We start from the raw sequence: 22,570 nt of genomic DNA, 5'->3' as shown, positions 1-22,570 counted from the left end.
AATCCCAGGGCTCTATGCTCATGATCCAAGATGAAGGCAGAGGCTTTAACCCACTGAGCCACCTAGGCACCCCAGGATTTAGAACTTTAATTCTACTTTCTGTTCCTATTAAATAGGTACCATAAATATTCAATAAATAACAGATCAGTATAGCAAAGAAATGCTAATTATAAATACTAAATATAGAAACTTACTTTAGATCCTAATCAGTGAAGTCTCAAATAACAGAATTTGAGAATTATTACCACCTTTCACAAAATGCCTAAATCTTCATCTAAAACCCTTCCTTTCTGTTGTTGTACAGAACATAACTGATAGATTTTTTTATACCTCAAACTAACAGAACAATTTTTAAAAACTTAATCCAACTATAACACATATGGAAAATAGCACTAAAAATATTTTAATTATACCATACAATGGAACAATCCTATAAGACCACTGGTAGCATGAAAAAGCAAACTGATTTTTTAAAAATTCCTTTACAAATACTAGTTACTATTTCTAAGGGTTTTTTGCAGAACATAAGCTTTTTGAGATTTTCAAGAGACTTTGGAAATAACAACTCAAGCCCAGAAATTACCACAAAATAACAAAGCAGTTATATGGAATGAAAATTTCTTTAAAAACAAAGCAGCACAGAACAATACTCCCTGTCAAATTACAAGAGGTAAATTCCAATATGAATTCAAGCTTTGGTTTATTCTCTAAGACTCAGACTTGTAGTTTACATAACAAGTTGCAAGAATCATTAACATTTCAAAAACAATCTTAAAAGCGTACTTCTGATCTTTTACTGCCCATCAATTAAAATCAAAATTTTAGGAACTATTCTTTGAGTAAGAAATAAAATCAAATATCAGTGTGCCTACACATACAATAAGATTCTTCACAGAATATCCCTAGGACACACAAGTATCAAAGCACATATCCAAAATTGATTTGATTCACAAATCAACACACCAAACAAAACCTACAAAATTATAAGGTATGCTTACTTTTCCAAAATAAGGGAAGTTCATACTACCATTTGGAAGGATTTATTCGGTCAAGCACTGAATGTGTAATTGTAAATTTAAAAAGTAGGATTATGACTAATCTATGATAAGAAGATATCTCTCAGGGTCCCTGGTCAGCTCAGTTGGTTGTGTCTGCTTTTGGCTTAGGTCACGATCCTGGGGTCCTGGGATCAAGCCCTGCTCAGGCTCCCTACTCAGCGGGAAGCCTGCTTCTCTCCTTCTCCCTTTGCTGCTCCCCCTGCTTATGCACACATTCTCTCTCTCTCTCTCTCTCAAATAAACAAAGAAAATCTTAAAAAAAAAACCCAAAGATACCTTTCTTTAGACTCTAGATCTCTAGAGCTTCTCTCAAAGCTGAGCTACAAAAATAACATCAGAATAAATATAAAAACTATACAAATTGTCTCCTTAATTTTAAGAAGAGCTATGTGTTTCAATGGCCATTTTTTTAAAAAAAAAACTGCATGTCTGCACTTGCTACAACTTTATAAGAGAAATATCACTTACACTCTATCGATCTCTCACTCTATAGGCACACACAGAACATCCTTAAACATGGTAAGTACCCTGCATCTTTTGCACTAAATAAGCTTATAACTCTAATAGTAAGATAGTATTTATATGCTGAATGATTACTCTTTGATGGAAAACATCAAAACCTTGAGATTCTAAGTGTCTTGAATCTATACTGAAATGTATCTAACAAAAGAACTTCTGTAGAAAGATAATAAAATAGCTTTTAGGAAAATGGCGGAGATATGGCCACTTATTCCCAGTGTCTGGCACAATGCCTTGCACATGGTATGGTAAGTATCAGTACAATAAATTAAAAATGTAAAAATAATGCACTATAGTCAACATTTTTACCCTTTTCCTCCTCCCTTTTCAACCCCTTTCAAAAACAAACAAACAAACAAAATTACAGTGTGATTTGAACACAAGGTACTGCTTGGAAAGAGAAGAGAGTCCATAAAACTTAGACACAGCTCTTTCAATAGCTACCCAAGCCTTCAGGAGAAAGTCAAGGGCCTTATACACCTCCCTGGGATCTGGTTTCCTTTCCAGATCTTGGCCATTTCCACTCTTCACACTATACTACTACAGCTATGCTTGGCTGACTTTAACTCCATAAAATAACTGTGCTAGGTTTCATTTCCCAATTTCCACATAAGCTGCCCCTTTGAGCTAGAACACCGTTCTTCTACCCTTTTTGCTCTCCAACTCTGTCCTTTAAAGAACTAAGATGATGGTGTTACCTCGAGAGGAAGTTTTCTCTGATCACTCCCCCAATCCTCTGTACCCTTTTTCTCACTGGCCAAAAATGTGGCTAATGTAGCAAAGAACTTCAGAGGAAAAAGAACAACTTACTGATGCTAACTACTAAAACACTCAATCTGTGACCCAAAGAGACATGAAAAAGATACATAGGTATTCATCGATGAACACAAGAAATGCAGTAGAGAAATGTAAGCTGTATTATAAAGTGATCCCTCATCCCTTTCCCACATGAACTCCTGTTCATATATCAGCAACATCAATCTTCAATGGGAGAAAAATCTGACCTCAAGAAAATAAAAATCACAAGCAGAGATGCACAGTTCCTTAAAAAGCACATACGTGAGAACCAATAATTGTATGATAAATAATAATATTCAAATACATAGTAAAAATAAAAAGAGTCATACTGAAATTGCGAGAGCTATGGTGACTGCTGTGTGAGGTGATGGTGCAGGACAAGTGAGAAGAGGAGGAGGGCCATGAGGATTAAGTGCCTCGCCCTGTGAATCACCATCCTGCTGCATCAGGCTCTGTTAGGAATAAAAGAGCAGGGCAGGGGGCTGGAGGTGGAGGGAAGCTTTGTCTTGTCTTCAGTTGTCTCATTATTTTTCCCCTTTCCCTGCCGCTCCACTGCAGCGCTGTAAAACATTAGGCAAGCCTCTTAAACACTCCCTGTCTGTTCCATTCCTCATCTGTAACATGGGGAGAAAAAAAAAAAAAGTATTGGCTCAGAAAGATTCTCTGAGAACATTGTAATACTGTCAGAAAACCGAAGTATAATGATGCTTCTGATTCTATAAGGTCAGTACTAGATGATCTCAGGAGACAAAAATCATTTTTATCTTTCTGTTTTGTTCAACTGAGGAACTGTAATCCATGGCCCACACATCTGCACCAGGCCCTCTATATACATTCAAAGAAGCACTTATAACCATGCAGAAGTGAATTGAAAGTAACCCGTTAGAAGGTAACCCACTGGAAACGTGTCCCCTAGTTTGTAATTCACACCGAAATTGGCATGCTATTTTGGATTGCTTCCTTAGAAGGTCTTACAAGTTACACTTTGTTCTTGCTCATTGCTTAAAATGATTTCAGGGATATTCTTGGGAATAAAAATGTTTAAGAAGCTGGATAACCACTGCCCAGGGACTGCATGTTACCTTGAAGCTTTTGGGCTCACACCACTTAGGACAAGTTAATTCGAGTTCATACAAGATTGCTCAGACCTCCCCTCAGCGTTTCTGCTTCAGTAGCCTCAGATCTCTAAAAGTTCTCTTATGATGCTGCTCCTGGTGGTCAAGGTACTATACTCTGAGAGCCACGGATTTTCAAATAATGTATCCCTGCCATGGTCAACTTTCACTACCAGCTCTTTTTATTTAATAATTGGTAGATGCACCTTATATTGATTCCCTATCTTCCTCTTTTTTAAGATACTGGTAATTTCTAAATTCTTTGTGATCTGAAAGTCGGAGGAATGAGTAAGACTCTGAAAAAGCAGATTTTCTCTTTCTTTAGAATCCGAATTATTGTCATCCTATTTTATCACTGTGTCTCAAATTCCTCATCTGTGAAATAAGGACAGTAAGAGGGTTCAATCAGATGAAATAAGTAAAAGCCCCAGAAGGTACCAGGCTAAATTAGCAACTAGATAAAAGTTATCTACTATTCTTACTACAATTATCCCCACTCATTTTCTGTTATTTTTGAGGAAAACTCATTCATGTTTGCTACATGTTATGTATACATCACTGACTTATATAAAAAAACCTTCATCCATTTATGATGAAATATTCCAAAGCTCCAATGGATTCAATAAACTGGGGAGCAAAGGGAGGCTATAATGTCAATGCCAGATTCTAATACTATTTCTGCTGTTAAATTGCTAAATGACTCTGGGCAAATGGAGTCTCAATCCCCACTTCTGAAAAAGCATACCTTGGATATGAAGATCAAATAAGATAGTACAAGAGAAATTTTTCTTTTAAGTACTACAGTATTCCTGTCATGAGGAAGATACCTCTATCTGGGAACAGTTTACAAGATACTAACTAAAGAGGTAAATGGCCATGGTCTCTTATATTCTTAAATAACAGCACAGTGATCAGAATCACCACATAAGCTATTTGCTGAATATTCTCCAATATCACCAAGTCATAACTATTTTTAAAATATTTATATACTGGAATATATCATATTTCAAATATTCCTGCAAAGCGAAGCAAAGAGAAAAGTAGATACAAAACTATTCTCAGGCATTTACTAGCAGCTGCTAAAATCCTCACTTTGTGGCTTTAGCATCATTTTAATTTTGATACAGAAATGTTTTATTGGCCCTAGGCTTTTGTTTAGTGTAAACACAATGTACACACACGTGTATGAATAACGGTAACCAACTGATTTTCATTGCTAGTTTCTCTAATACTCTAAGACAAATCCAATGTTCTTATCAAATTGCATAATACAGTTCATAAGCTTTTAAATCTTAATTTATTGAAAAGAGAAAGATGGGGGATTATAACATTGCCTTTGTACATTTCAACTAAATTACCAAACAAAAAGCCACATATTTTTGTTATCAATGCTTAATAACATGGCGAGGTACAATGCATATTTCTGATGACATTCTTTACAGAATGTCTCCTAATGAAATATAGTAAATATAGTAAAACTCATTTTTTAAAGGAATAGGCTCCTAAAAAGCAGTGTATAAGCATTTTCAAATAAGATCCCATTAACACTGCAGCAATACTCTCCATTATAAAGAAATCCAGTTATGAAGTCTCTTATAAAGTTTATCTTAATGACACTATCTAATTGACTAATGTGTAAGTTTCCATTTTCATTTATTTAAGCTTTCTGAATGTAGGGGGTATTTACATCCTACAAGACATTACAGACTTTAAAATATCTAAATGCAATTTAAAATATGTAAATGCTGTTGATTTTTTTAAAAAGCCATAGAGAAATTATTTTTTATCAATTATAATTGTTAAAATTTTAAGAAACTAGTTTCAAAATATAAGTAATGTGAAACAAGGGACAGCAAAGATAGAACACCATTCTGTATATGGGTTTCTTAAATTTGAGGTTAAAATCAAAAGATAGATAAAATGTGAGAACCACATCTTTCTTTTTATCTGTTTATCATCATAATATTTAAATACCAACTACTTTTAATATATTTTTTTCACTGTGTTCCCAAAAAACATACTAGATCTAGTTCCATAGGCCTAATACACATACATCCTTGCAGGTATAGCTTTTTAGCAATATGGGAGAAAGTAAAATCCTACTGATCTTAAAGAGTAACTTGATGAGGGAGCAGGAGGCTGGCTGAGGACAAAGCAAAAGCTGGTGCCTTGCACCCCCTCTTCACCCGCTCCCCTCCATATGTGTAGCATTCCTCAGGCACCCCTGACTGCCCAAAACGATAAATAGTTAACTTGCAGAGATCACAGTCCTGCAAGGCAGGAGTCTCCCTTGGTTTGCAAATGTCCTTGAGATTTACAACAAAGAAGTTACCTTATCAATTGCCCAATTTCCAAAGACACAGAACACAGTTCCTCAATCCCTAAGGTCACCCTCCCCTCCATAAAAAACCGAAGGAGGCAGAGGTAGAAGGAAAAGTAAATAAAGTTAAATTTCTTCTAAACCTAAATCTCATTAACAGGGATGCTTGATAGCAGGAATGTAACATTCCACCAGGAGACTCCCAATTGTCTTTACTTGATAGCAACTAAGCCTTCAATATCCTGATAGTATTCTTTGCCCCAATAGCCCTTCTGAACACCCCTTTGTCCTCACCTACCCAACTCCTGTGTATATAACCAGCCACTCCTCACAACCCGGGGCAGCAGCTCTTCCTGCCCACGGGTCCTGTCCCCGTGCTTTAATAAACCACCATTTTGCACCAAAGATGTCTTAAGAATTCTTTCCTTAGTCGTCAGCTTTGAACCTCACCCCACCGAACCTGATTAGGTTCTGGAACTTCATCAACTTACATGCAATAGGAAATAAATGAATTCATGTTAGAGGCCTTATGAAGGTTGTTCTCAAAGTTTTCAGTTAGTCTCACTGACAACCGTATTGCATTAGGAAACACTCTAAAGTGAGTCACTTATGCTTCCATTTACTGTAGCTGATGAACTCAGTCACAGGAGATGGCTTTTCAGCCACCCAGAACATTACACCAATTTGTTAGACGTTCACAGATAAAAAATCTTCAGTTGGTACAAGTGTATCTCACTGGTTTACAAAACTATGTGTAGAAAGAATAGTCTTGGCGCCTGAGTCAGAAATCACTAAATAACATCACTCTGCAGACTCCATGGCACACAGGAACCCCTTGAATATTTCTGTTAAATGGACAAAAATGTGCTTCCAATGACTACAACTGTTTGAAAGGAAACTATATGAAACACTATATGAAAAAAATACTTACAATGGTATTCTAACAGTATCTTTAAATGAGATATTTGTAAAGCACTTGGAAATGCCTGGCCCATAGGAAGTTCTATATGTATCTGTCATTACTCTTATCCTATAATCTTAGTTTGGTTCACAATAATCTTCATAGCTCCCTTAGTATAAGCCATCACCACCACTGATAAAAGGAACTCAGACACATGCACACCACTAGTGAGGCTGCAGTTCCATTACCTTTATATGTGGAAGAAAGAGTATCTAGGATAACCACCATTGTTTTATAATGAAGGTTAATTCAGTCAGCTTCACATACAAAGTAAATTCAGCCTTATAATTTATCCTACCAACAAATTTATCCCTTATAAGCCAATATGTCTTCTACCCACTGTATTTATATAATTCAGAACTCCACATAATATTCATGTTCACTTGTATCTAAGAAATTCACTTAAAAAGAAAACATTCAACTCCCAATTGATAATTGACCTGCGAAGTTTCCCTTCACACTAAAGTAAACTGTAATATAGGAGACAGCTAAAAATTGTTTGGGATTTACTCTCTTACACTTTGATTGCTGACCACAACAGAGATGAAGACTGAGGTAGTTTGAAAATTCTGTGAGGATTAAATCAGACTATATTCTTCATATTCTCTAAGGAAGTAAACTTTAGGCTGTGTGAAGTACCCTCAACTTCCAGGGGCCAAGAACAACTACTGCTGCAATGAAAGAGCAGAGTAGTTAGGGTTAAGGAGGTGGTTGCCTTCTACAATGAAACTAGCTTGAACTATCTATTTGTTGGCATTATTAAAGTCAACTCTATTTCTTTGACTTAGGCAGTGGAGCGTTTGATAAGATACAAAGATTTTTAAAATAAGATGTCATTTTAAATTAAACGCACCAGGGATATTCTCCATTTCAAGGGAATCCAGTTATGAAGTCTCTGATAAAAGATTACCTGAATAATGATCTCATAATTTACAAAATCATAATTCAAAGTGAATTATGGTTTAATAGGGAAAGGGTCTAATTTATACCGCACATAAGTGATTAAGATATACCATAAATGCTAATATAAAGTAACTTAAAATTGATACAATCACAACTGCATTAAGGGGTTTGGCTACGTAACCATGTTGTTTAACTGAAGTGAACCACAAAAGCAAAATCGAACACTTCATACACATTTCAGGGGATGTTCATAGCAAAGAGCCATTTAAATAAAACTGTGGGGAACAAGCAACAGAGATGAGTTGTAGCTGTAATAGAAGATGCTTTTACTTCTCACTGCAAACAACTGATTAACTGCTAAAAAGTAACAGAGGTTTTTTTTAACTATAAGTAGCAGATTTTTTTCCCCCGCAGTAACAAACTAAATCAATTACTGTCCAAAAATGAATGGTTGCAGTAGAGTAATAGGGTATAGAGGAAATTTAAAATGCATTTCATCAGTGGAGGCAGGTAAATTTAGCTTCCTGTACACTACAATAGTTAAAGAATCTTTATCTTAATTTTAATTACTCATATAAAATCTACATTAGGATTTCATTTCTTCCTTTGTGGTTAATTCCGCATCGTTTCACACGGTTTTAGTATTTTCACAAGGAAATCCCTAATTTACTGAAATAGTCTTCTAATATAAAAACTAAGCCAAAGTATGTAACTTTTGAAGTAGTAGGGGAAAAATTTCCTTTTTTGAATAAAAATGAAACAGAATCTCTAAATGTAAACAAAAAAGACAAAAGTATTAAGCTAATTTAAAATGTCATTAGAAATATAAATGGAAAATTATCTTTTATAAAAATATTTTACAGCAGAAAAGAATTATAGGGGAAGGCATACAGATTCTCCTTTTTGAAGGTTTTGCTTTAAAACCTATTTCTGAGTAAGATGGGAATAATTCCAAATAAATTCCTTTTATTTTCACTTTAATTAGGTTGGCAGAATTATTAGAAATACTTAAGGACAACAGATAAGGAGGGGGAAAAAAAGTGAAGAATCTCTCCCCACCCCACAACTAAAATAATATTCACAAAATAGAAGTATTATTTTTGTCATTTTCTTCCATTTCATTAGTGTTTAAAATTGTGGGTAGTCACTGATGCAACGAAATGATTAAAGCATATTAACAGTGTAACTTCATACTATCCCAAGTGATATAGATTCTTATAATATTAACTTTAAAATGCATACAAAATAATCATAGATAAAATGCTGTATTATACTGCTCTACACAGTACAATAGCCTAATTTTGTCTCAATAAACAGGATATGTATATAGCCTAAGTGGGTCATGACAGAGCAATAATCAGATCCTTGTAACAAATTATTTGGATAAAAAATATATATACATTATTATACAATAATCAGATCATCCCAGGAAATGATTTGGAGAAAAAAAAATTTATATATATATATATAATTAAATATATGTTTTTAAATATTTTTATGTATTTTATATATATATACAACGGATTTGAAATGTGGATGTGAAGCAATCTGACAGTTAAAAGTTACTCAAGGGAAGAAATAATCATGTCTGCAATTCAGGCATTACTAGATATATGTGTTACCTCAACAATATCCGAGTTGGTTCTGCTTTCATGAGGTTCATTATACTCTGTATACTTGAGAAGAACTTTGTCCATGTCAGTGCTGGCATACTGAAACAGTTTGTTAGAGCTGTTGAAAATGATGAATGCTATTTCACAGTCACAGAGCACACTAAGTTCATAGGCTTTCTTCATTAATCCAAACTTTCTCTTTGTAAAAGTAACCTAGATGATCAAAGAAAAAAAAGGTATATTTTTAGTAAAAGCATTAGCAGTACTTGAATACAGGCTACCTAAAGATGAGGCCTCTTTTAATCCTGAGTCAGATTCCACAGCTGAAAAAGGTTGGTAGCTTCACGTTCCACATGAGCCTCTTACTCCCCCATCTGCCGCAAGACTAGTGTTCCACGTTTAACTTCTAATTCCTCAGAAAGCACTCTCCTGAGGAAGTTTTCCTTTATCCCTGGCTGCCAGTCTGCTGCAGAACGCAAAAAACAAGAGGACACAGTTGACCACTGGGCCCTTATCATCCAGTGTAAAATTCACAGTCTAGGGTCAACAAATTCCCCAGTGTCCTCAAATTTTTCTTTGAATATTCTTCCAGTTTCCAACTGAAACCTGTCACCTGAAGTCCTCTCAAACAGAGACCAATATTTGTTGGTCTATTTTAAATATTACATCTACTATGCTCAAGAGCGGGAAAGATAAGTAAGTCCTTTTTGCTCCGTATTCTATCTTACAAGTTATTTTTCCTTCCTTCCCCTTCAAAAGCCCCAGGTATTTTGAAGCTCACACCATGAAACTTAAACCACTCAATAACTGTCCTCTTGAAGGGCACCATGTGACCCCCTCATGTACTGATATCTTTCACCTGGTACTTCCCTTTCCAGCCCTACTTGTATAACTGGTGATTTCAGTATCCCAGTTTAAAAAAAAAAAATTGTTGCAAAAACATCCCCAACCTCCAAATGATCCACATCCACCCTATGTTAAACAACCACTCCTACTGTCACACCTTTAACTCTGCCACCACCAATAATCACATTGATGAGGGAGCATGAGGCTGGCTGAAGACAAAGCAAAAGCTGGCGCCTTGCACCCCCCTCTCCATCTGCTCCCGCTCAGTATGTGTAGCATCCCACAGGCAGCCCTGACTGCATGAACAATAAGCAAATGGTTAATTTGCAGAGTTCACAATCCTGCTAGACAGGAGTCTCCCTTGGCTTCCAAATGTCCTAAATCTCACTAACAAAGACGATTGAGAGCAGGATTGTGACACCCCACCAAAAAGTCTCCCAACTATCTTAATGTTAATGGCTGGTCTAAAGACAACATTGATCAAGTTGCCAGGGCAAGGCCTCAGGTAGGCCTGGGACATCCTGGCACCTTATAGGCCCTCCTTAGCATATGAAAACTCCATTGAAACCTTCTTCCCCATCACCTTCCCCCAACCACAGGGTATATAACCTGCCATCCCCACAACCCAGGGCAGCAGCTCTTCCTGCCCACAGGTCCTGTCCCTGTGCTTTAATAAACCACCATTCTGCACCAAAGATGTCTGAAGAATTCTTTCTTGGTCACCGGCTCCAGACCTCAGCCCACCGAACCTCATCTAGGTTCTAGAACTTCATCAACATCACCTCCAAAATCTCAATTTCTTGTATTCCACTTTGCCTCCTATCTAGCTCTCCTGCTTTGTATCCTCTCTCCAGAAATTCTTTAACCTGCATCCAGTCCTGCAGTCCACTTACCTCACCCCTTTGTTACAGTCTATTCTCATGTCCTTTCTTCCCTCACTGAGATGCATGTGCCCTTCAAATGACTATGCCCGTATCCTTTGGATAACCAAGTGATATTTTTAAAACATACATCCAATTATTTAAGTAGAAGTTTAGAGCTTTTTTTCTGCACTGGAAGTAATATCCAAACTCATTAAGTAAACAAAATAAATTATCTGGCTTCAAACTATCTCTCTGAAGTTATTTCCCATCACTCTCCTTTACATCCAGTAAGCCTCATTCATGTGTCTGTGTGTGTGCTTATGTGCATGTGTGTGTGTCTTCCTTAACCACCAGCTACTTTCCTCCCTGGGAACTTTTCTATTTTCCCTCCTTGTGGAACACTCTTAACACTACATGTGCCTAATGGTTCCTTTCCTCACCTTGTGAAAGTAAATCTATTATTAATTAATCTTTTAAAAAAATCCTTACAATATAAATACACAAATATATATTTCATATAAGTGCATATATATATGGAAATAGTGTTTTATACTTGCCTCCCTACTTTCCCCTGAACCAAAATAAACCCCTTAACCAGTGTTTTTCACTTAGTATTTTTCATTCCACATTTTTATGCAAGATCATATAACCATATTCATATATACATGTATACATAATAAGGGATTTTGTCAGCTTTTGATAAAACAGGGACTCTATCAATACTCTTTATTTTATTTTAGTCATTCAACCACACCTTGTGGATATGCCTCTAGGTCAAATGGTATACTAATGGACTCTTTCATAATTTTTTCATATAAATGTTACAACTGTTTTGTTACTATGATAGATGTAAAATAAAAATCTCATTTCTTTAATATGCATTTCCTAACTAGTAATTGTTAGATATATTTTTCGTATATTTGTTGTCATTTGGGATTTGCTTTCTCTATATTGCCCATCTTTTGGCCATTTCATACTTTGTGATTTTTTTTTTTTTTTTACTTATCTAAGTAAAAGCTCCTTAGCTATATTAACTATGTTTTACAAATACTTTCCCAAATTTCCCACTAATATATCAACTTTGTTTACATAATATTTGTCATTAGAAAGTTTTAAGCTTTCATTAATGATTGTGACACTGTTTCTTAGAATCCTGGCCTTGTATCATATCACTTTAAGAATATAATGAATATAAGAATACCCTTATTAAAACACTGCACTTGAAATCAGTTATGTTTTGAGATGCACCTAGATGTACCTGCTGTACTAAAATTCTGAGTTTAGCAAAGGTTTAGTCAGAAATGTTTTCCCATACTTCTAATACTGAAGAAGAGAAAGAAAATGACAATCAACAAAGTATTTATTCCAAGAATAATTCTTACTCTAAATTAAGGCTTGCAAATTAAGTGAGCTATGAAAAAGCATGAAAATTGAGACAAGTAATGCGGCTTCACAATATCCATTAAGCATGATTAGAGAAAATTTGTTAAAATAAAAACTATAGGGGTGCCTGTGTGTCTCAATCTGCCTTTGGCTTAGGTCTTGATCCCAGGATCCTGGGATCAAGCCCCACATCAGGCTCCCTGCTCAGCCAGGAGTCTGCTTCTCCCTTTGCCTCTCCCCCTGCTCGTGTTCTATCTCTTTCTCTCAAATAAAGAAAATCTTAAAACAAAACAAAAGAAAAAACTATAGTTCACTATCAGTAAAAAGAGTATGCCAGTCCCTATTATCCTTTCCAAAAATGCTTATTCAAAAATATTTCTTCTAAGTTAGCAATAAAAAGTTCAAGGTGAAAGAAGGAGTTAGTAAAGGAAGGGACTCGATTTATAACAATGTCTCTCTATTCCTCCAACTTACTATGAAAGACCCTTTCCCCAAAGTGTCAATGAATTAACTGCTCTTTTGCCTTTCTGTAACCGCTTGGCTCCCCCAACACAATGATAGCTGGTAGTTTCATAATAACTGTTTCTTAGCAAGATATGGCATTCCCTGCAAATAGCCTTCTCATAAAATATGGCCTGATACCTGACCACATAGGCAGGGGGCCGCATAGTCACGTAGACAGGATGTCTTTCTGCTGAGTAATAAGATCTAACTTCCCCTCTTTGTTTCCCCTTCCCGCCTTTTTCTTCACGCGCGGGGGTCTTCCAAAGCCAATCCACTAACAGCAAGTATGCCCTTTTTCAAATGTTCAAATTGTCAGCCAATCAGCCCCGTCCCATCTGGGACTTGTATGTACCTGTCTATAAAAATCCTGCACCACCCCAGCCTGGTGTGCTCAGCTAGCAGGAGCTGCTGACCACAGGCAGGCGCCCGCGCTACAATAAAGAACCTCTTGCTGTTTTTTTCTTTTCTTTTTTTTTTTTTTCTCAAAGCCAATCTTTATTATTGGAAGCACAATGAGCTCATTCATTTTATTCAGAGTTTTATCTTTTTTTTTTAATAAACATATATTTTTATCCCCAGGGGTACAGGTCTGTGAATCACCAGGTTTACACACTTCACAGCACTCACCAAAGCACATACCCTCCCCAATGTCCATAATCCCACCCCCTTCTCCCAACTCCCTTCCCCCCAGCAACCCTCAGTTTGTTTTGTGAGATTAAGAGTCACTTATGGTTTGTCTCCCTCCCAATCCCATCTTGTTTCATTTATTCTTCTCCTACCCACTTAAGCCCCATGTTGCATCACCACTTCCTCATATCACGGAGATCATATGATAGTTGTCTTTCTCTGTTTGACTTATTTCGCTAAGCATGATACGCTCTAGTTCCATCCATGTTGTCACAAATGGCAAGATTTCATTTCTTTTGATGGCTGCATAGTATTCCATTGTGTATATATACCACATATTCTTGATCCATTCATCTGTTGATGGACATCTAGGGTCTTTCCATAGTTTGGCTATTGTGGACATTGCTGCTATAAACATTCAGGTGCACGTGCCCCTTTGGATCATTACGTTTGTATCTTTAGGGTAAATACCCAATAGTGCAATTGCTGGGTCATAGGGCAGTTCTATTTTCAACATTTTGAGGAACATCCATGTTGTTTTCCAGAGTGGCTGCACCAGCTTGCATTCCCACCAACAGTGTAGGAGGGTTCCCCTTTCTCCGCATCCTCGCCAGCATCTGTCATTTCCTGACTTGTTGATTTTAGCCATTCTGACTGGTGTGAGGTGATATCTCATTGTGGTTTTGATTTGTATTTCCCTGATGCCGAGTGATATGGAGCACTTTACTGGCACAAAAACAGACACATAGATCAATGGAACAGAATAGAGAGCCCAGAAATAGACCCTCAAATCTATGGTCAACTAATCTTCGACAAAGCAGGAAAGAATGTCCAATGGAAAAAAGACAGCCTCATGCTGTTTGCATCCTGTGGCAGTGTTGAATTCTTGGGTAAGGGGATCCTTGGGTCTTTCAACTACAGGTCTAAAAGAGCTTTCCCCAGTAATTAGAAAAATGTGTACAAGAACACACTTATATTTCAAGGATGACCCCAAAGACATAACTTTGAAAACTAGAAATATTAATATTTCGCTTTCAACTTTCATAAATAAAGTCTTTTTTTATTTTATCTATAGCATTTAGTCTAAAACACTGGTTTACTGCTAGCAGCTTATATGAAATTAGTAACATAAAATTAACTTTATATTCCACATTTTTCATTTATCTTCAACCAAACTCCTCAACTGTTAACATTTTACCATGACTGCCTTCCCTAAATAAAAGACACACACACACACATACACACACTTTTTTTCCTGACTCCTTTGGACAAACTAAAGTAGAGGTTATACGGTCCCTTTGCCCCTAAATATTTTCTTAAAAACAAAGAAAAACACAATTATCAAAATCAGAAAACAAGGATATAGCACTATAATCTACAAACCTTATTCAAATTTCTCAATTATTCCCAATTTCCTTTTCCCCCCTGCTAGTGCAGGATCCAATCCAGAATTAGCTGTTGCTTTCTGAAAACTGCAACCTCTTTAATCTGAAATATTTCCTCAGTCTTTGTCTTTCAGGACCTTCGTACTTGTGCAGAATACAGGCTATATTTATATTGTCATATATCTCTCAATTTGACTTTGTCTAATGTTTCTTTCTGATTACCTTTAGACTATGTTTTTGGCAGGAACAACTTAGAAGTGATGTTCTGTCCACAATCTCTCTCATGAAAATCCACATGACATCTATTTGTCCCAACTGGTAATGTTAACTTGGTTAAGATAGAGTCTGCCAAGATTTTTCCCTTATAAAGTTACTATTTTCCCCCTTGTAATTAGTAAGTATTTGATAAAATTTCTATGTAAATATCCTATTTATCAAAGTTTAACTGATCCATTAATCCATTCACGATTCTTGCCTAAAAATTACTATGGTGGTTGTCAAATAGGGATTTTCTAATTTCATAATACATTATATCTACATTTACTACTAATTGCATTTTATAAGACAGTTTGCTTTTCCTCCATGTATGCATTTACTCATTCATGTCCATATCAACTTATAGGCTACCTTATTCAATGCATTATAATCATTACCTTTTTTCTTTTGATGTTTAAATTGTTTTTGATTTTACCAATGAGAGATCCACTATGCTATCTTCTGTGTCCATCTGACATGTTCCCAATATTCTCTGAACTTGCAGGCACAGTGAGATGCTCCAAGGAATTATATGTAAGCTGGACCTCTCTAATCTACCTCCCTTTTCAAACACCTTCTCCCTAACCCCCTGAACAATCTTATCTCATTTCCATTCACTTAGTTATCTCCTGCTTTCCTTCAGTAATCTTTTTAAGATTTCACTTGAATCTAGTCTTCTGTGGTCACTGTGTAATTTAATCTTTGTTTTGATATAATGTTATCTTTTTATTTTTCTTTATGCAATTTAATCACTTTGTTTCATCTACACCTTTGGAAAAAATCGAAATCTATTCTTAGTATTTCCAAATTCTGAATAATGATTTTTTTCATCTGTCACATTTCTAAACACTTATTTATGGAGAATGGTTTCAGCTTTGAGTTATCATTTTACAGGTTTTTTTCCACTTTTCCATTGTTTGGGGACAACAACTTCATCACCTGAACAGCTTTAAATCATCTGTTTTCTTCTTTATAGTAGATTGTATACGTGAAAATTACTGGCCTCAATGAATTGCAATGGAAAGTACTGGCAGTGGGAGGATGGATCATTCAGTATGGTCTCTTTAATGGAAGCTTTTTTTTAAGGGAGCAGCAGGAGGGAAAGGAGTTCTGTTCAATATCTTTTTTTGTACTTTTTTTTTTAATTTATCTTGAAGGATTTCATTATCTCTTCCCTTCTTTTCCATTCAAAAAACATTTTCCAAATGATTACCTCTGTCTTCCTTTATAAAAGCCCCCAAACAGTTACCCTCCCAAGACCACTTCCTTAAATATCACATAAATTTTAAGTCCTTTACCGCTGGTCTGTTTGACCTACAAGTAGTATTTTTCAGAATTTTTGTACTTATTAGAATAGACTTCCCTTTTTTAGTAATGATTTCAAATCAACTTTAGATATTCACAAAGTCTCTTCTCCCTTCCACACTGTTTTTCTTTAAGTATGCTTGCTCATGTGAAAGACCTGCAGAAGTTAAAGAAAAAATAGCACACTGTAAGTTGGTAATATTTCCCTAAAGCTAAAACAAATTTGGACATCATTTGCTTTCTAGTTGCACCAAAGTTGTAGGTTTCATACAATTGTATTTGTTCTTCATGCTTTTCTGTGTGGATTATTTTTGGAAATTATGTTGAGTGAATCAGGATTTATGCAGCCCTCATTACCTTGATTACTAAGAATTCCCCCCATCCTTTCTTGTCCTCTCTCACTTTTGGTCTCTCTTTTGCACTTAAGAGTACCTTTTAATATTTCTTGCAGGGCTGGTTTAGGGGGGTCATGAATCTTCACTTTTGTCTGGGAAACTCTTCCCACTTAAAGGTAAAATGGTATCTTGAATGATAATCTTTTTCTTTTAAAATTTTATTTATTTGACAGACAGAGATCACAAGGAGGCAGAGAGGCAGACAGAGCAAGAGAGGAGGAAGCAGGCTCCCTGCTGAGCAGAGAGCCCAATGCGAGACTCAATCCCAGGACCCTGAGATCATGACCAGAGCCGAAGGCAGAGGCTTAACCCCCTGAGCCACCCAGGTGCCCTTGAATGATAGTCTTGATGGATAGAGTATTCTTGGCTGTAGATTCTTCCCCTTCAGTATTCTGAATACATCATGAAATGGGTTTATAAATTACATCAAACACATTAGATATTTTATTCTAACTATTGTCAAATTTTAATAATCCTTAAAGTATCACTATTTCAGTGATATGTAGCCAAAATAAACACAAATTTTAAATCATTTTACTCCTGTACTACCATCACTATAAAGAAAAAAAAAAAATAGGACTAAAAGCCTAACCTAAAAAACACTCATTACCTTTATAAATTGAGACAAATTTGTTTTACCCTAAATAGTTTTCTGGATTTTGTTATCAAATCTGGGACTCATATAATTCTCTGAATTTAACAAGGGTGGCACACCATATCTCAAAGACCATCTATATTTAAGATCCCAAGTGCCTGCAAAGATTCTTACATGCAATGTATTTCGGTCTATCTTTACTGTTGAATTTTTTTTTAATTCAACAGTCCTAAATATTACTCCGTGTTCATCAGTATAAGTATACTCTCAATCCCCTTCATCTATTTCCTACCCACCTCACCTGCCTCCTGGCATCCACCAGTTTGTTCTCTGTATTTGTCTATTTTGTCTCTTATTCATTTGTTTTGTTTTTCAAATTCCACATATGAGTGAAATCATATAGTATTTATGTTTCTGTCTGCCTTATTTCACTTAGCATTTTTCCCTTTAGGTCCATCTACATTCTTTTTTATGGCTGAATAATATTCCACTGCATGTATGTATGTGTGTATATATATACTATATATAATTTTTTTAATATCTTCTTTATCTTTATCTCAATATCTTCTTTATATTTACCTTCTTTATCCACTCTTCAGTCAATGGACACTTGATTTGCTTCCTTATCTTGGCTACTATAAATAATGCTGCAATAAACATAGGGATATATACATTTTTTTTGTGAATTAGTGGTTTTGTTTTCCTTGGGCAAATTATCCAGCAGTGTGATTCCTGGATCATAAAGTAGTTCATTTTTAATTTTTTGAGAAGTTTCCACACTATTTTCCATAGTGGCTGCACCAATCTGCATTCCCACCAACAGTGCACAAGGGTTCCTTTTTCTTCACATCCTCACTAACACTTGTTATTTCTTGTCTCTTTGATTCTAGCCATTCTGACAGATTATTAAGGTGATCTCTCATTGTGGTTTTGATTTGCATTATCCTGATAATTAGCGATGTTGTTCATGTGTCTGCTGGCCATCTGGAGGTCTTCTTTGGAAAAATGTCTATTCAGGTCCTTTGCCTCATGTTCTAATCAGATTGTTTGTTTTTTTATAGTATTGATCTCAGTCCTTTATATATTTTGGATATGAACCCCCTGTTGGATATATCATTTACAAATATATTCATTTGTAAGTATATGAATATTTATTTAAATATTTATTTGTAAATAAATGGGAGAAGTCCCATTCAGTGGGTTGCCTTGTTTTGTTCATAGTTTCCTTTGCTATGCAAAAGCTTTTTATTCTGATACAGTCCCAATCGTTTATTTTTACTTTTGTTTCCCTTCCCTTAGGAGACATCTAGAAAACTGTTTCTACAATTGATTTCAAAGAAATTAGTGCCTGTGTTTTCTTTTAGGAATTTTATGGTTTTGAGTCTCACATTTAGATCTTTAATCCATTTAAATTTTGTGTATGTTTTCAGACAGTGGCCCAGCTTTATTCTTTTGCATGTAGCTGTCCAGTTTTCCCAGCACCATCTGTTGAAGAGACTGTCTTCTCCCCATCGTCGATTCTTGCCTCTCTTATTGCACATTGACCATATAAGCATGGGTTTCTTTCTGGACTCTCTATTCTGTTCCATTATCTATACGTCTATTTTAGTGCCAATAGCACAGTTTTTTATTACTACAGCTTTGCAGTGTATCTTGAAATCTGGAACTGGGATATCTCCAGCTTTGCTGTTTTTTCTCAAGACTGCTTTGGCTATTTGGAGAATTTTGTGACTCCATACAAATTACAAGATTATTTATTCTGGTCTGTGAAAAATGTTGGTATTTTGAAAAGGATTGCATTAAATCTCTAGATTACTTTTGGTAGTATGTACATTTGAAAAATTTTTGTTCTTCCAATCCATAAACAAGAAGTATCTTTACATTTGTTTGGGTAACTTTTAAATTTCTTTCATCAGTGTTTTATGGTTTTCAAAGTAGAAGTCTTTCCCTTCCTTGGTTGAATTTATTCCTAAGTATTTTATTATTTTTGGTGTAATTTAAAGTGTGACTGTATTCTTTATCTTTCTACTACTTCATTATTGTGTATACAAATATAACAGGTTTCTGTATATTAATCTTGTATCCTAGGACTGACTGAATTTATCAATTCTTGGAGTTTCTTTAGTGGAGTCTTTAGGGTTTTTTACATACAGTACACCATGCCATCTGCAAAGAGTGACAGCTTTACCTCTTCCTTACCAATTTAGATGTCTTTTTGAATTAAAGTAGTGAGAATGGACATTCCTGTCTTATTCCTGGTCTTAGAGGAAAAACTCTGGTTTTCACCATTGAGTAAGGGGTTAGGTATGAGTTTGTCATATACTGCTTTTATTATGTTGAGGTATGATCCCCCTAGACCTAGTTCGTTGAATGTTTGTATCATGAATGGATGTTGTACTTTGCCAAATGCTTTTTTCTGCATCTATTGAGATAATCAGATGGTTTCCACCATTCTCTTATTAATGTGGTATGTCACAGTAATTGATTTGTGAATAATGACCCATACAAACCCCTCTTGCATCCCTGAAATAAATCTCACTTCATCATGGTACATGATTTTTTAAAATGTATTGCTGGATTCAGTTTGCTAATATCTTCTTGTTGAGGAATTTTTGCATCGATGTTCATTCAGAGATATTGGCCTGTTTTTTTTCTTTCTTTGTAGTGCCTTTATTTTGTTTTGGTTATCAGGGTAATGTCGACTTCATAGCATGAATTTGGAAGCCTTCTCTCCTCTTCTAGTTTTAAAAAATACTCTGAAAATGATAAGTATTAACTCTTTAAATCTTTTGTAGAATTCACCTGTGAAGCCATCTGATCCTGTGTTTTTTTTTGTCGGGAGTTTCTGATTACTGATTTAATTTCATTGCTAATAATCATTCTGTTCAGTTTTTGTTTTTGTTTTTCTTCCTGTTCCAGTTTGGGTAGGTTGTATGTTTCTAGAAATTTAATTATTTCTTACGGGTTGTCCAATTTTGTTGGCATACCATTTTTCACAATATTCTCTTATAATCTTTTACATTTTTGAGGTGTCAGTTGTTATTTCTCTTCCTTCATTTATGATTTCATTTATTTGATTATTCTTTTTTCTTCATGAGTCTGGCTAAAGGGTTATCAATTTTGTTGCTCTCTTCAAAGAGCCAGCTATTAGTTTCATTAATCTTTCTTGGTTGTTGTTGTTGTTGCTTTTTGAAGTCTCTATTTTATTTCTTTTTGTGCTAGATTATTTCCTTCCTTCTACTGGCTTTGTTCTTTTATTTTCCCCCTACCTCTTTTAGGGGTAAGGCTAGGTTGTTTATTTGGCATTTTTCTTGTTTCTTCAGGTAGTCCTGCACTGCTACAAACTTCCCTCTCAGAACAGCTTTCGCTGAATCCTAAAGATTTTGGACCATTGTGCTTTCATTTTCATTTATTTCCATGTATTTTTTCATTTCCTCTTTGATTTCCTGGTTGACCCAGCATGTTATTTACCCTCCATGTTATGTGTGTAAACAAACTGAGCAATCTGAACATCAACAACTCTTTTAGATCCCCCACTACTGAGGTCGCAGAGTAATTTCTGCTCTCCAAATTGGACACAGATGTGCAGATACAGAAAATCATAAAATACCAGAGCCACAGCAGAAACTATCACAAAAAGAAATACCAAGGTAAAAAAAACCTAAACTGTAATTGAGGAATTCCTGAAGTCTCAGAGAAGACAAATATAAAAGTTAAAAACTCCTAGGGGGGGGAGGGTTTGGGCTTTGGGGTGCATGTATACACTTTTTTGAGTTTTATGCCTCTCACGTTCTCACAGTAAAGATCAGTGAAAAATCCCTCTGTGCTTCTAAGCAGGGAATATGGGAAAAGTGATCATTTTGAAATACACCAGAACATTCTGTTCTTTACAATGCCTGCCTTCAAGACAAACTAGACAAACTATTCTATGACAGCAGAGCCCAAGTAACCTAGGGAAAAGGAAATATCCAGCTCCAGCTCCCTCAAGCCTTTAACATGAGCAAAGGGAAATATTCACCTTTAAACCCCTCTATCCATTCTGTCCCACCTAAAGATGGGGGGCAGGGATTGAGAAACAGGTTTAAAGTTTACAGGCCACAGGCACAGGTTCACTAAAAGACTGAGAACTAATCAGAAGACTACAGAACACTTCCCCTCTCCCCATACCATACCACCACATTACTAAAGGTCTTTTTATTGCAGTTCCTTTTCCCAGGACATCATGCCTGGTTCCAAAAAAATTTACAAGGCAAACTTCATGGCAAAAAAACACAGTTTGAAGAGAAAAGGGAAGCATCAAAACTACTCATATTTAACAAAAATGTTGATCAGACCAGCAATACATGCTAATTAACATGCTAAGGGAGTCTAATGGAGGAAAAGCAGACAATATATGTGAGTAACATAACTAAAAAGACAGAACTTCTAAAAAAACTTTTTTTTGTTGTTTTTAATGCTCATGATAAAAAATACTCTAAGAGAAATGAAGAAAGTCTTTGATGGGATCATTAGCAGGCCGCAAACTGATAAGGACCTCTAAGCTAAGGTATATGTCAACAGAAACTTCCAAAATTGAAAATCAAAAAGACCAAAGACTGAAAAAAATAGAATGAAATATCCAAGAACTGTGGGACAACTAAAAAAGTATAACATATGCATAACATGAATACCAGAAGGGGAAGAAAATGAAAGTAAGAAACATTTGAAGCAATAACATCTGAGAATTTTCCCCAAATTAATGTCAGACAGCAAACCACAGATCAAGGAAGAAATGCAACAACCCTGCCCCGCCCCCTGCAAAAAACAAAAAACTACATCTAAGTATAGTCGATATAAAGTATAGAAAATAAAAAATCTTGAAAGAAGCTGGGAGAGTGGGGGAAACACCGTACCTACAGAAGTACAAATATAAGAATTATAAGCAATTTCTCCTCAGAAACAATATAAGAAATAAGACAGTGGAGTAATATATACAGTATTAAGGGGGGAAAATCCACCAATCCAAAATTCTGTATCTTGAGAAATTACACTTTAAAAGAAACAAAGACCCTCTCAGACAAACAAAATTGAGGGAATTCATGGTCTATAGATCTGCCTTGCAAGAAATGTCAAAAGAAATTATTCA

General features: G+C 35.5%; 1 protein-coding gene and 1 long non-coding RNA gene across 2 annotated transcripts in view; both read right to left on the bottom strand.

The window, feature by feature from the left end:
• LOC309867667 overlaps positions 1 to 22,570 on the bottom strand; it is a 720,752-nt gene that overhangs the window by 528,126 nt on the left and 170,056 nt on the right. The window lies entirely within an intron of this gene.
• LOC309867664 (myocyte-specific enhancer factor 2A-like) overlaps positions 1 to 22,570 on the bottom strand; it is a gene marked incomplete at its 5' end in the record, with an annotated part of 120,802 nt that overhangs the window by 44,121 nt on the left and 54,111 nt on the right. Inside the window, 1 exon segment of the mRNA XM_082736713.1 lies at positions 9,297 to 9,500. Within this exon segment, the coding sequence (XP_082592839.1) occupies positions 9,297 to 9,500 (204 nt within the window).

This window comes from Mustela nivalis (genome assembly GCF_964662115.1).
Source record: "Mustela nivalis genome assembly, chromosome: 6".
In the NCBI taxonomy this organism is placed as follows: Eukaryota; Metazoa; Chordata; class Mammalia; order Carnivora; family Mustelidae; genus Mustela; species Mustela nivalis.
This window is presented reverse-complemented; position numbering and strand designations above follow the sequence as displayed.